General features: G+C 38.2%; 2 protein-coding genes across 2 annotated transcripts in view; one reads left to right on the top strand and one right to left on the bottom strand.

Moving 5' to 3' along the window:
• Positions 1-7,523: 7,523 nt before the first annotated feature.
• LOC115262059 (zinc finger protein 814-like) lies at positions 7,524-9,574 on the top strand. Its single transcript, XM_062849346.1, has 2 exons — positions 7,524-7,788; positions 8,018-9,574. Exons 1-2 carry the CDS (start codon positions 7,645-7,647, stop codon positions 9,503-9,505), a joined length of 1,632 nt encoding a protein of 543 aa, XP_062705330.1. The 5' UTR covers positions 7,524-7,644; the 3' UTR covers positions 9,506-9,574.
• Positions 9,575-10,533: 959 nt separating this feature from the next.
• The window catches only part of LOC109429657 (transcriptional regulator ATRX), a 42,381-nt gene continuing 38,877 nt past the window's right edge, over positions 10,534-14,037 (bottom strand). Inside the window, exon 9 of the mRNA XM_062849340.1 lies at positions 10,534-11,348. Within this exon, the coding sequence (XP_062705324.1) occupies positions 11,317-11,348 (32 nt within the window). The 3' untranslated portion in view covers positions 10,534-11,316. The remainder of the gene's footprint in view (positions 11,349-14,037) is intronic.

The following is a 14,037-nucleotide window of genomic DNA, read 5'->3' as shown; positions in this document are numbered from 1 at the left end:
AGAAAAATAGTCACGGTTACATGTTCGTCCAATGCTAAAAAAACTGAGTTTGGTAAACCATGAACTAGGTGGCGGTAGTGCGCAAACGTCAAACTCGAACAAAACCGATGGAAGCGCCACGGGTAGCCCGTCGGCCAACTATCACATTTTAAAATTGGTCGTTTAATCGGTGTACGATGAGAATGGTTGAAGGTTAGAGTGTTACGTCTGTTTATCTGTGTATCAGCTATAAATTCTTGTAATGGGGCACGTTCGGTGTAGTACTAGATTTGTAGTAATGAGCTGAATTTTTGTATGGTGAGATGGTCAATAGGATAGATCGGTGAAGTACTAGAATTGTAGTGATGAGCTGAATTTTAGTATGGTGAGAAGGTCAATTCACCGTTTCTGCAATGAAATGGTGCAAAAAGCGTGGGTATTATGATTCTTTGTCTAATTTGATGCATAAAAAATATCAAATATCCTGCAAATTTATTGTATGTAGTATATTGATGATATATAACTGCAAACTTATTAAAAATTGCTTCAAAATTGTGTAATTACATTGATGATCTAGATTCAGAAATCCTGTGCGAACTTTTCATATGGTTGTGTGTGTTAGAGCATTCTTTATTTCTTATTTTGAGCAGGATGAAGCTCAATTACCAGATGCCGCGTTTTAACGCTTTCAAAATATCCACCAAATAAACAGAATGTAGTACAAGCTGAAATTTTAAATGAATTAAAATTTCAGCTTCACGCTGCATAAAGCTTGCCAGATATATGTGTATAGGAAGTTTCAGATCTCGTTTCCGGATCGAACTCGGTCTGAATTTAGTTATTTTTGGCAAAACTGTTTTGTACCGTCAAGGCGCCATTCACCGTGGGGGCTCCATTCACCGTGTGCCTTCGAATATTTTTTCATTATTTCCATATTATGATTGAATGATATGACAATTTCCCTTCAATTTCACCAATACAACACTAATGTATTGTTACCATGTCAAAACGATCATTAGAAACATTTAAAAGTATCATTTTGACACTAAAGTGTGTTTACATGAAGCGGGTTTCTGCTCGTTCACTGCATTCATAGTGAAAAACGAAAACTGCGCTAAGGTGATTTAAGGGATAAACTAAATGTAGTAACGATTTTATTCCACCAAGAAGCAATTAAATTCACATATCAGGTATGTATTTTGCATTACCGAAGTAAGTTTAACAAGAAAGTACGATTACTCGTACTTTTTAATTGAAACAAAAAGGCACGGTAAATGGGTACCCTAAAATCATTGGTCTCCATTCACCGTGCCCCATATTGTCCCATATATCTAGAAAAAATCGAAAATTTGAACATTCGTTTTTCTAATAAAATCTTGCAAGTTATTACTTGAAATGAATTTAAACGAAGAAAATTCCCTTGGCTGGGTTGTTTTGATCATTTTTAAACAAAGTAGAATAAAATTTCTCATACATGGTGAATGGGTCCCTACTACCACGGTAAATAGTGACCTACCACGGAATTAGGCGACCCTACTACCCTTTACTATTTGTACTATATCACCAAATTTTGTGAAAAATTTTCAACTTTTGTGGATATTGCTTTAATTTTAACCTATAATGAAGGCAATTAAAAGCGGCACCAACAATGTTTATAAGACTGGTGTCAAATGACAGCCCTTATTTGCCCCGAATCCTCTTAGATCCACGGTGAATGGTGCCTTGACGGTAGTTCACTTTTATGTGAGCAAAGCCAGATGCAACCGGTCGAAAATCCTTATTGATTTTCACTGTATACTTACCATGCGAGCAAATAAAACAGCTTAGAAAATGAAACACCACTGAAAATTTTGCGAAAATGGTTTGTTTACATTTCGCAGCAGCAGCGACTCCTTAAGAGCATACATGCTCAAAATGGCTTTTTATGTATTTTAAAGCGTATTTACATTTTTTAAAAATCATCGAAAAATTTATGTTTTAGTCACCTTTTAGAAGTCATTGTTTATTTTGTACTGAATCGCTACAATTAACCTATTTTAAATTTTTTCCCAAATCATTCTATCCTAGTCTAATAGTTTAAGGGAATCGAATACACTCTAAAATTATTTTCCTTAAAATTACACGAAAAATAAAATTTCCTATGAAAAAAATTTAAAATAAAAATATTTTAACGGTAATCATAAAATCTCAAAATGTTTTCATCTCAAAAAATCCGTACCCCAAATAGGCTTCCAGGAAAAATATAAAAGTGTGGGGATGTTCAAAAATAAAAATTAGAAAAATCAAAAACTGAAATTCATTAAATTGAGAATTAAAAAGAATCATCTTCCAAAACATGTTCAAATCGATTTTAGATGACGAAAAATGATATTTAGATCAAAATCAAAAATTTGGGTATTAGAGAGTTAAGATAGCGGAACTTCACTATATAATGCAGATTCAACGGTTGTTCAATATTATATATTACGCGTATTTTCTTGAAATGCTGCCAAGAGCATGTAACGAGCCAAGAGTAAAATTATACATCGGGGCTTTCCGAGTTGAATGAATATGATGAGAGCTGTGAAAATCGAGTGTTGATACGAGTTGCATACATATAACATTTTTAACGATACATACGTTTAAATGTTAAACCAAGCAAACCAAACCGTCATCGTTTCCTAAAATCTTACCGTGGAAACGCCAGCACAGCAATTGCATTTGATTCATTATGAACCGAAATGAGTTGCATTATGAACAAATGTGCACTTGATTGTTATTATGCGTAAAAGGAGAGCGTTGGGTGGCAAGCATAAAATGTTTCGAGTTGAAAAAAATCATTACAAGAATAATAAGAATTATAATAATAATAATAATGATAAGCATATAAGCATAAGACTTCCATTACTATGTGTGACGTTTTGTTTTGTTTTTGTAAGCGTTTTTTGGTATGTAAGTGTTTTCTGATCAAAAAATACGTTAGAAAAAAGATGTTTCAATTATATCACGCTCCAATATAAGTAGTAGTAGTAGTAGTAGTAGTAGTAGTAGTAGTAGTAGTAGTAGTAGTAGTAGTAGTAGTAGTAGTAGTAGTAGTAGTAGTAGTAGTAGTAGTAGTAGTAGTAGTAGTAGTAGTAGTAGTAGTAGTAGTAGTAGTAGTAGTAGTAGTAGTAGTAGTAGTAGTAGTAGTAGTAGTAGTAGTAGTAGTAGTAGTAGTAGTAGTAGTAGTAGTAGTAGTAGTAGTAGTAGTAGTAGTAGTAGTAGTAGTAGTAGTAGTAGTAGTAGTAGTAGTAGTAGTAGTAGTAGTAGTAGTAGTAGTAGTAGTAGTAGTAGTAGTAGTAGTAGTAGTAGTAGTAGTAGTAGTAGTAGTAGTAGTAGTAGTAGTAGTAGTAGTAGTAGTAGTAGTAGTAGTAGTAGTAGTAGTAGTAGTAGTAGTAGTAGTAGTAGTAGTAGTAGTAGTAGTAGTAGTAGTAGTAGTAGTAGTAGTAGTAGTAGTAGTAGTAGTAGTAGTAGTAGTAGTAGTAGTAGTAGTAGTAGTAGTAGTAGTAGTAGTAGTAGTAGTAGTAGTAGTAGTAGTAGTAGTAGTAGTAGTAGTAGTAGTAGTAGTAGTAGTAGTAGTAGTAGTAGTAGTAGTAGTAGTAGTAGTAGTAGTAGTAGTAGTAGTAGTAGTAGTAGTAGTAGTAGTAGTAGTAGTAGTAGTAGTAGTAGTAGTAGTAGTAGTAGTAGTAGTAGTAGTAGTAGTAGTAGTAGTAGTAGTAGTAGTAGTAGTAGTAGTAGTAGTAGTAGTAGTAGTAGTAGTAGTAGTAGTAGTAGTAGTAGTAGTAGTAGTAGTAGTAGTAGTAGTAGTAGTAGTAGTAGTAGTAGTAGTAGTAGTAGTAGTAGTAGTAGTAGTAGTAGTAGTAGTAGTAGTAGTAGTAGTAGTAGTAGTAGTAGTAGTAGTAGTAGTAGTAGTAGTAGTAGTAGTAGTAGTAGTAGTAGTAGTAGTAGTAGTAGTAGTAGTAGTAGTAGTAGTAGTAGTAGTAGTAGTAGTAGTAGTAGTAGTAGTAGTAGTAGTAGTAGTAGTAGTAGTAGTAGTAGTAGTAGTAGTAGTAGTAGTAGTAGTAGTAGTAGTAGTAGTAGTAGTAGTAGTAGTAGTAGTAGTAGTAGTAGTAGTAGTAGTAGTAGTAGTAGTAGTAGTAGTAGTAGTAGTAGTAGTAGTAGTAGTAGTAGTAGTAGTAGTAGTAGTAGTAGTAGTAGTAGTAGTAGTAGTAGTAGTAGTAGTAGTAGTAGTAGTAGTAGTAGTAGTAGTAGTAGTAGTAGTAGTAGTAGTAGTAGTAGTAGTAGTAGTAGTAGTAGTAGTAGTAGTAGTAGTAGTAGTAGTAGTAGTAGTAGTAGTAGTAGTAGTAGTAGTAGTAGTAGTAGTAGTAGTAGTAGTAGTAGTAGTAGTAGTAGTAGTAGTAGTAGTAGTAGTAGTAGTAGTAGTAGTAGTAGTAGTAGTAGTAGTAGTAGTAGTAGTAGTAGTAGTAGTAGTAGTAGTAGTAGTAGTAGTAGTAGTAGTAGTAGTAGTAGTAGTAGTAGTAGTAGTAGTAGTAGTAGTAGTAGTAGTAGTAGTAGTAGTAGTAGTAGTAGTAGTAGTAGTAGTAGTAGTAGTAGTAGTAGTAGTAGTAGTAGTAGTAGTAGTAGTAGTAGTAGTAGTAGTAGTAGTAGTAGTAGTAGTAGTAGTAGTAGTAGTAGTAGTAGTAGTAGTAGTAGTAGTAGTAGTAGTAGTAGTAGTAGTAGTAGTAGTAGTAGTAGGAATAGTGTAGTGGCAGCCCCCTGGTAAGATGACAATGACAGATGCTCGTGAGTGTCCATGAATGTGTGCGTATGAGTTTGACAGCTGACGAAGCATAAATGCTGATGTGTGTTATGAGTGAATGTTGTTTATAAACATACTTGTTAGTCCGTACTAGTCCGTAGATGTAAATAGATGTGTAAAAACGTAGTCCGTGGAATTCCTTTCTTCCGTATCACGAGAATCCCGGGACGGGTAATTTGTCCGGTTGAGATAATCACTGCGCTGGGATTTTATCAGGTTATGGCCCAGGTTTCGTGAAGAAAGTGAATTAAAAATGCACTCTGTTCGAAGAGGCATTTAATGAACGTTTTGTGAAAGAAGTTTGCTTGCCCCCGGAGGGTACACCCGAGTACTGCTGTCGAATAGCAGATTTGGAAACAAGTTTGAAAGAAAGTGGTGTATCGGAAAAGTGCTGTTGGAGTTATTTTGGACGGCCACTGAGCGGAATAAATCGATTACGGACGGTACGGGGCGAAAATATTTCGAAGAGGAGCGATTGCAACCGTTGCGCCGATGGTGTTTCGACAGGACAGATTAAAAAAGTGACACCATTGTTTTGAAGAAAAACGATAGCGGAGTGTTGCACAGTGGTTTAGAGTGGTGATTTTGTTAGTGCAAAATAGCGACTAATTAGAAAAATGACTGAAACGAGAATAACTTTCGACCGGTTAAACGACTCCAACTGGAGTACATGGCGGTTCAGGATGGAGTTATTGCTGATGAGGGAGGAGTTGTGGTCGATCGTGAAGAAGTCCAAGCCACAAACAGAGAACATAACGACAGAATGGATAAGGAAAGACGAAAAGGCTAGAGCAATAATAGGATTGGCACTGGAGGATAACCAGTTGAGCCACATCATGGGAGCGGCTAGTGCGAATGAAATGTGGGATATTCTCAAAGGATATCACGAGCGAGGGTCACTTTCCAACAAGGTCCATATTTTGCGGAAACTGTGTTCGATGCGCCTGACCGAAGAAGCTAGTATGTCTTGTCATCTAATGGAAGCTGCAGAGCTAGTTCACCGTTTAGCGAGGATGGGGGAAGTATTAAAGGAGCATCTTGTGGTGTCGATTCTTTTGTCCAGTCTACCCGAGTCATACAACCCTCTCGTCACCGCACTTGAAGGTCGTCCGGAGGAAGATTTGAAGCTAGAGTATGTGAAGGGGAAGCTTCTGGATGAATGGCGGAGAAAATGTGAAGGTAAAAGCCAAAAGATTGTTCCAGAGAGAGCCATGGTGACCACAACGCTGCCCGAAAAACGAAGAAATGTGAGGATGTGTTATCATTGCAATGCGAAAGGCCATCTGTGGAGAAATTGTTCTGTATTGCAAGAGGAAGTACAAGCTAAGATGAATACACAAGAGGATAGAGTAACGTCGAAGGTCTTTCGGCGCCCAGATCCAGGAGGAGTGTGTTTTACGACGACGACGACTGGAGCACACGTGTTGACTAGTCCGAAGTGGATTTTGGATACCGGTTGTACAAAGCATATGACTGGTTCGGAGGAAAGTTTTGTGAGAAAATCTTTGTGGAAAGAGAAGGTAACATTGGCGGATGGCAGAACAGTGAAGGCCAAAGGAAGAGGCCAAGGAAGAATTATAGGACGTGGACTAGAGGGGGCATCCATAGACATGAAGCTGAAGGAGCTGCTGTATGTGCCTGAATTGTCCGGTAATGTATTGTCTGTCAGTCGTATCACCGACGAGGGGTATTCAGTGGTGTTTGGATCAACAAGTTGCCGAATCCTGGATGGTAATAAGGTCATTGCTATTGGTGAGAAAAATGAAGGGTTGTACTACCTGAAGCAGTAAGCGAGGCAGTAAGTGCGCCCTAAGGTCTCGGCTTTGAGCCAGGAGGAGTATATTCGTGTACTTGAGGGGCTGCACTAAGGAGGAGTGTTGGAATAGTGTAGTGGCAGCCCCCTGGTAAGATGACAATGACAGATGCTCGTGAGTGTCCATGAATGTGTGCGTATGAGTTTGACAGCTGACGAAGCATAAATGCTGATGTGTGTTATGAGTGAATGTTGTTTATAAACATACTTGTTAGTCCGTACTAGTCCGTAGATGTAAATAGATGTGTAAAAACGTAGTCCGTGGAATTCCTTTCTTCCGTATCACGAGAATCCCGGGACGGGTAATTTGTCCGGTTGAGATAATCACTGCGCTGGGATTTCATCAGTAGTAGTAGTAGTAGTAGTAGTAGTAGTAGTAGTAGTAGTAGTAGTAGTAGTAGTAGTAGTAGTAGTAGTAGTAGTAGTAATCAAAGAAAATATCTAGGGGCAGGACAGATCTAACGAGAGCAAATCTGTGTTCGAAGTGTTGTTCAGAATTCCTCACAGTTCCTCAGAATTTCTCCCATTTATGCCAAAGTGTGATCTGGCATCAATGTCAAACAGCAAAGTGTTGTGTGTGCTGAATGAAAATTTCAGTTTTGGGGATGTCTTTCAATAAATTTTGTCGATCATCGACAAAAAGAGTTACTCAGAAATTCTCAGAGTTGCTCTCGTTTGGACAGTGTCTTGCCCCTAGGAAAATATTTTTTTTTGATTCAATAAACCCCGCGACTTAGAAATGAAGTCTCTTTGAATTTGGTACTAATATGTGTTATTTTTCTGCGTGCAATACCATTATCGTCGTAAAAAAAAATTCAGTGTATACCTTTAAGCTTGCATTTAAGCTTATGGGCTTGTTCACAAATGTCGTAAGGCAGGAGGGGGTGAGTGTGTGTCCATTATGGTGTCACAGCTCGAACGAAAAAATATAATTCGTCTCTTTGTTATTTTTAGTCTCTTTAGTGCGACAAACGAGCAGTCAACGTACGATAGCCGTCGTGCGAAGGATAATGTTTATTTATGTTAAAGCAAAATAATGGAGGAAGTTAACCAGCCGGACAATAATGCTCGGTGCCGAATATGTCTCAGCGGAGATCAGCACGACTCAGTGCCACTGGACGGCGAGGCGGATGATAAGTTGACTTACGCGGATTTAATAACGTTGATCAGTGGAGTAGTGGTAAGTTCCAACGACAATAAATGCAACTTGTAAGGGAGCGTCCATAAAGTACGTCACGCAAAAATTGCCAATTTTCAACCCCCCCTCCCCCCTATGTCACACTTTGTGTATAAGACCTCTCAAATTTTTGTATGGGTTGTCACACTTTACTGAACCCCCCCTCCCCCCTAAAAGCGTGACGTAATTTATGGACGTTCCCTAAGATGATATGCTATTTTGTATCCGTTAGATATCCAAGGAAGATTCTTTCCCAAAATGTTGCTGCGGGAGCTGCTCCAAACGCCTGCTGAATGCATACGATTTGGCCAAGCAATGTCGAGAATCGGACGAAGAACTTCGAGCGGTAGACATAGATCATGAGCTAGGCGAAGGAAGTGATGGTGGATCAGAGTATTCCGAGGAGGAAGATACAGAAGAGGATCATGGGACAAGGATAGTTGAGCCTCCACCGGATATCATCGGGTTGACGACATGTTGTGCGTGTCGAACGGACTACGAAACTGTGGAAGCATTTTCCAACCACATTGCCAAGGTCCACGGACCGGACCGCACAAGTGACGATTCGAAGAAGCCTTTCCAGTGTGAGGTGTGCTTCAAAAGGTATTTCAAGAAAACATCTTTGAACAGACACAAGAGGATGGGGGCGGCTGGACCTCGAATTCGAGCGCTGAAGGATGAAGAACCCACGGATTATCGATGCTGTGGTTGTCGGAAAGATTTCGCATCAGCTGAGGATCTAAGTAGTCATTCCAATTTGGAGCATGCTGCTGAACGTACGGTTGATGATACGAGGCCATATGAGTGTGAAATATGTTTCAAGCGGTACTTGAATAAAACATCTCTAAGTAGGCATTTCCGAGAGCGACTTGTAGAGAAGCGACCAGAGATGGTTAGGAAGCTTGCGGCCAATCAATGCTGTGGATGTCGTGAGAAATTTGCCAGTAAGGAGCAATTGGAGCAACACTCTAAACAAGTGCATGAACCTGATAGACGCGATGACCTGGATGGTCTCAAACCATATGAGTGTGGAATCTGTTTCAGTCGATATTCATCCGAGGGAGCGTATAACCGACATAGAACGTATATATTCATGGATCAGCTGTACAAGTGTCAGCAATGTGACAAGAGCTTCGTCAAAAGGATTATGCTTCGATGCCATGAAAGAAAATACCACAATGGAGTCCAAAACGACGTTATCGGCCCGTATCAATGTTCTCGTTGTGGCAAAACATTCATGCAACCCAGCTCTCTGACAAATCACGAAAAGATTCATACGGAAAACCGGCGGTTCGAGTGTTCCATCTGCCATAAGACGTTCTACAGTAAGGGCAACCTTCAGACGCATCTAAAACTGCACGAATCTACTTCCCGGGAGCGTGAACCACAGTACGAATGTCCGATCTGTCGGTGTCGCTTCAAGACTCCAAACTACCTGGAAGTGCATTCCCGGGTGCACACCGGAGAAAAACCCTACCAGTGCAAGTACTGCTCGAAGAAGTTTGCCCACGCATCCGGTCACAAGCGGCACCTGCTGACGCACAGTTCGTTGAAGCCGTTTGTCTGTCGGTTCTGCAATCGTGGGTTTAGCCTGCGGCCGAACATGTTGATCCACGAGAAGAGCCACGGAACCGATCGCGGTGTCAAGTGTGACATTTGTGAGAAGGAATTTGTCCACGAGCGGTATATGCGGAAGCACCGGAGGCGCCATTTTGGTTAAGGGTTCTAGACAAACATTTGAAAAGGACCTATCTGCTTTTTGTAAACAAACATGTTTCTGTCTCTGGGATGAATTGAGACTTACTCTTCTTACTCAGATTTAGGAGAATACGAATTTATGTTGGACCAGGTTTGAAAAGAATAAACTTATAAATGATAATATTATGTGTTGTTCTCTTTTTTTTCTATCTTAACCCTTTATAAGGCAGTGGCAACTATATTGCCAGCTACTGTTTTTATTTTTTTCTGTTGTATAACAATTTATTTCGAGCTTCTTTTTTGGTTTACGCAAAATTGAGATTACTAACAACGCCTGGTGATTTTTTGGTACTAAACAAAGCTTAAACAACAATTTGGGAGCCATTTGTAGTCTCAAAAATCGCAAAATTTGACCGCGAGAAGAAAATTAGCTTAAACTTATTGTAAAAATTATAGATTTGCTGAATATTTTGAAAAATAATCAAATTATGGGTTGACATGAACTGAACTACACAGTTTAGATAATGTGTTAAGTCGTGATCCACTTTAAAATCTCTTTTCGGCTTTTTGTCAAAGTCATATAGGACAGCTATGCGACCATAGGCAGTAGTAGTGAATTGAGTGATTCGAGTATTTTTCATCTTCAATTGAAAACTCAAACATGTCGAGTGCATTTTGTAATTATGCATTAGAAAATCGAAACTGTTTTTCCCCCTAACTTTACCAAACACCGTTTGTAGCAAAATCCATGAACGGAGAAAATCGATGTTGAAGTTCGCTGTTTTATTGTACGAGTGGAGTGACGTGACGCAGCTCAACAAGTATTCGAAGTGAGAAATCTCGATTCCAATGAGGTGATTAACACGGCGAGAATCTTCATTGCCGATAAGCCAGTCGAACCACGTCACGTCACTTCATTCGCAATATGAGCACATTTGTTGAAGTTAGTCATCTGCAAAAAATCCCCTTGCACAAGAAGCTGTAGAAAATATAGAGATATCGATTTGGATGGACTTTCGAAGAATGAATAAATGGGGCTTTAGACACGTATCACAAGATAAATTATTATGATTTATTATTTCAGAGTTTGTGTAAAATCACAAATGCTATTTAACAAAATGTACACCATAGTCGGATTATTGCCATTAAAAAGGTAACCGTTATGTACACGTACCAACTTAAGTCTCGATGATACTGAGAGCGGAACAAGCAAAGGGTGAATGTTCTATTGATGTTTTAGATAGGTACTGCTCTTCTATTAGATTATTTTTATCTGATTGATAAAATACTACTTTATATTTATGTTCAGAGTAAATAAATAATTTATTAAAGAATAATTACATATATTTACAAAACCGAAACTACCACTTTTGCTGTCTAACCAAAATATTGTACACATCAACGATATCGGCTTAGAAAAAAAAGGGTAAACAATGAACGACTCGTTGTCTTCAATATTGTGCGAAACTTTCAATCCTTCTTTTTAAAATCCTAAAATAACACCCTCAGAAATCTGCTTCTGCTAATAGTAACTATACAGTAGTGTTTAGGTTGAATTTTGGTTTCTTGGCGCGAGTTTTATTTAAACCTGTACATTCCGTTCCGCTCTTTGCATTTTGTTTCTCACTATTCGCACTGTATGGTAGGTGTATACATTCAGAAATCTGAACAAAAAATCGTTTAAACCAAACATAAACTTGTTCTAAAGCAAAAACTGATGGCAAAAAACACTGTTCATTGCAGATCCGACCTCCGCGATGTTGGTCGCTCTGGCCATTTAATCGGCGGTAACGAGTCCTTCTAGAACTGATTGCCGGCTGTTTGCTGCTGAACTCATTCAATTTCCACTACCTCTAGGACATTTTCTGTAATCAAAAAGAAGGAAAAAAAATCATTGATTAATGTCTAGAAGTTGAACACCGGGTAAGTTCTGAGATGACCAAAATTTGGTCTGCGTGGTTTATAAATGCCCCCTTGTGATGAATCTAATTGCATTTGTTTTTAGTTTCCTACATTCATTTTGGAAAAGTTTTGTCGGCAGTTGCTTAGAATGCCTTGTGTGTACTTTCAACTTCTAACCTATTAAAGTAACCTCTTATCCAAACTTGTGATTGCTTCGATTGGAATAGGGCACTGCTTGAAATTCTTTCCTTCTCTTTCACTCTTACAGAAATGTTGTAAACAACAAGGCCAAGAAACGTCAAAATCCCATACAAAATCAAAACAATGCAGTGCCCTATTGCATGGAGAAGATGTGATCTGACCGGTTGTGCTACTTACCCCGAACGCCGAATCCCCGAATGGCACTTTTCCCCGAATGATTCATTTCCCCGAATCACACCCTTCTTTAATTATTTTATAGGCAGTTCTTTGAAGTTCTAGTGCTCCTCACTCCTGCTGAAACACTTCTGAATAAAGAATGGTACCTAATACATTAGTTACCCGATTTGGTCAGGCCCTTTTCAGAACACATTTATTGCCCTCCTCAAAAACCTTTTTATCCCTCTATATTCAGCATTCAAGCTGTAGTTTGATGATAAACATGTCTTAATTGATTAAAGTTTAACCGTTTGATAGCGAGAGCAAAAAGTTTGTCGTAAAAGGGGGCTGACAAAATCGGGTCCTTACTGTATGCCTCCTTCTTTCCATTGTTGCTCGTTCTTTCTAGAACCAAATCAAGCATAACTTTTCAATCCACCGTAACTCGAGAATGTAAACAAATCCGGGTTAACTGCTGCATGCATGATTCACAAAGCAAATTGAAGAATCCACATCACTGTTTGATGATTTATTGCTTAATTTGTTTAACTAAGCATATTTTTCGAAACGACGTATCTAACTATTTTGATGTTTACAACTTTACTGATAGATACACCGTTTTGATATATGAGAAAACCAAACGACGTATCTAGCCAAAATCCAAAGTAACAGATACACCAAACTGGCACCATACAAAAGCGACGTATCTGGCATGACGTATCCCTAACCAACCCGGTGTATGTGTATTTTTGTCAAAATTCATTGTGAAAATGATATGTAATGTGTAGATTTTGTTTCTTACCTAGTGCGTGCTATATCCCTGGTGATGTTAAGCACGAAAAAACTTATGAAAAGTCTTTTTATAAAAAACTATTTTAGTGAAATGGTCATTGACCATGAATTTACTCAGATCACACAGCGCAACATTTTTTTGTCTCAAGAGCAAACTTATGTGTCTCCGAAGGTTTTTGGGCCGCTGAATCCGAATCCGGGCTCAGATTTGCTCTAACACGTCACATTTTTGAGCTATACCTCAATTTATAGGGCAAAATATGCGATTTTGGGCTTTTTTGACGGCAAGCCATTAAGCATGGAAATATTTTTTTAAGCAATCAAAAGGTTAATTGGTCAATTAACATCTAAATTAACGACTCATGCAAAATATTTAGTTTTACCTAATCAAATTTGATAGATTTAAGCATTTTATGTTAGTATGAAAACTTGCATGCAACTTCTGGAGGGTGACTTGTATGGGAAATATCGTAACTAACATAAATCGCTTAAAACTATAAAAATCGATTTGGTAAAACGAAATATTTTGCATGAGTCGTTAATTTAAATGTTAATTGACCAATTAACCTTTTGATTGCTCAAAAAAAAATATTTCCATACTTAATGGCTTGCAGTCAAAAACGCCCAAAATCGCATATTTTGCCCTATAAATTGAGGTATAGCTCAAAATTGTGACGTGTTGGAGCAAATCTGAGCCCGGATTCGGATTCAGCGGCCCAAAATCTGTCAGAGACACATAAGTTTGCTCTTGAGACAGACCAAAAGTTAATTTTTGTTACGCTGTGTCAGTGAAAAAGTTAGATACGTCGATTTGAAAAATTATGCTTGAAATTGACCCTAACGACTTGTCAAATTCAGTGTGTCTACTCATAACTCAAAATAAAATTCCCTGCGTTTTCCAGGTTTTTCCAGATGAAATATTGAAAGTTTATAATTGAAAAAAAAAAAAAATAACCCAAATTTTCTAAAAATTATAAAGGGCGACTTAGGGTATCATCGGCTGGTTTGTTTTCTTCGTCATGAGGGATTTATCTCGGTCAAATTGTCTGAAACTTGATCATATTCAGCTTGGTTGGGAAGGAATTGATGCCAACTCTGAGTTCAACAGGTTTCAAAAAACCCCCCAAAACTGCCGAAAATAAGTAAATTTCCCTGCTCTTCAAAAATTCTTTCAAGATTTCTGAGCGTATGTCCTAGAATTTCTTCCAAAGTTTCTTCCTGGATTTCCGCAGGATTCTTTCACGAGATATCTATTTGAGTACGTCCCGATAGTTCTTGCAAAGTTTTTCCGAAGTACTTCCAGAGATTCTTGCTGGATTCCTCTTGAAGATCCATCCAAAACTATTCAAAGTTTCAAGAATGTCATTGGTTGAGCCTCGTAGCCATGCGGTTAGAGTCCGGATGGATGAGGGATCGATTCCCGCTCGAAGCGATGAAATTTTTCACGAGAATAGCTTCTTATCCGTAGCCGCTCCGTGTTAACCCTCTAATACCCAATCCCGC

The sequence above is a fragment of the Aedes albopictus genome, chromosome 2 (assembly GCF_035046485.1).
Source record: "Aedes albopictus strain Foshan chromosome 2, AalbF5, whole genome shotgun sequence".
Classification (NCBI taxonomy): domain Eukaryota; kingdom Metazoa; phylum Arthropoda; class Insecta; order Diptera; family Culicidae; genus Aedes; species Aedes albopictus.
Note: the sequence above shows the minus strand (reverse complement) of the source record. Positions and strands in the feature narration are given on the sequence as shown.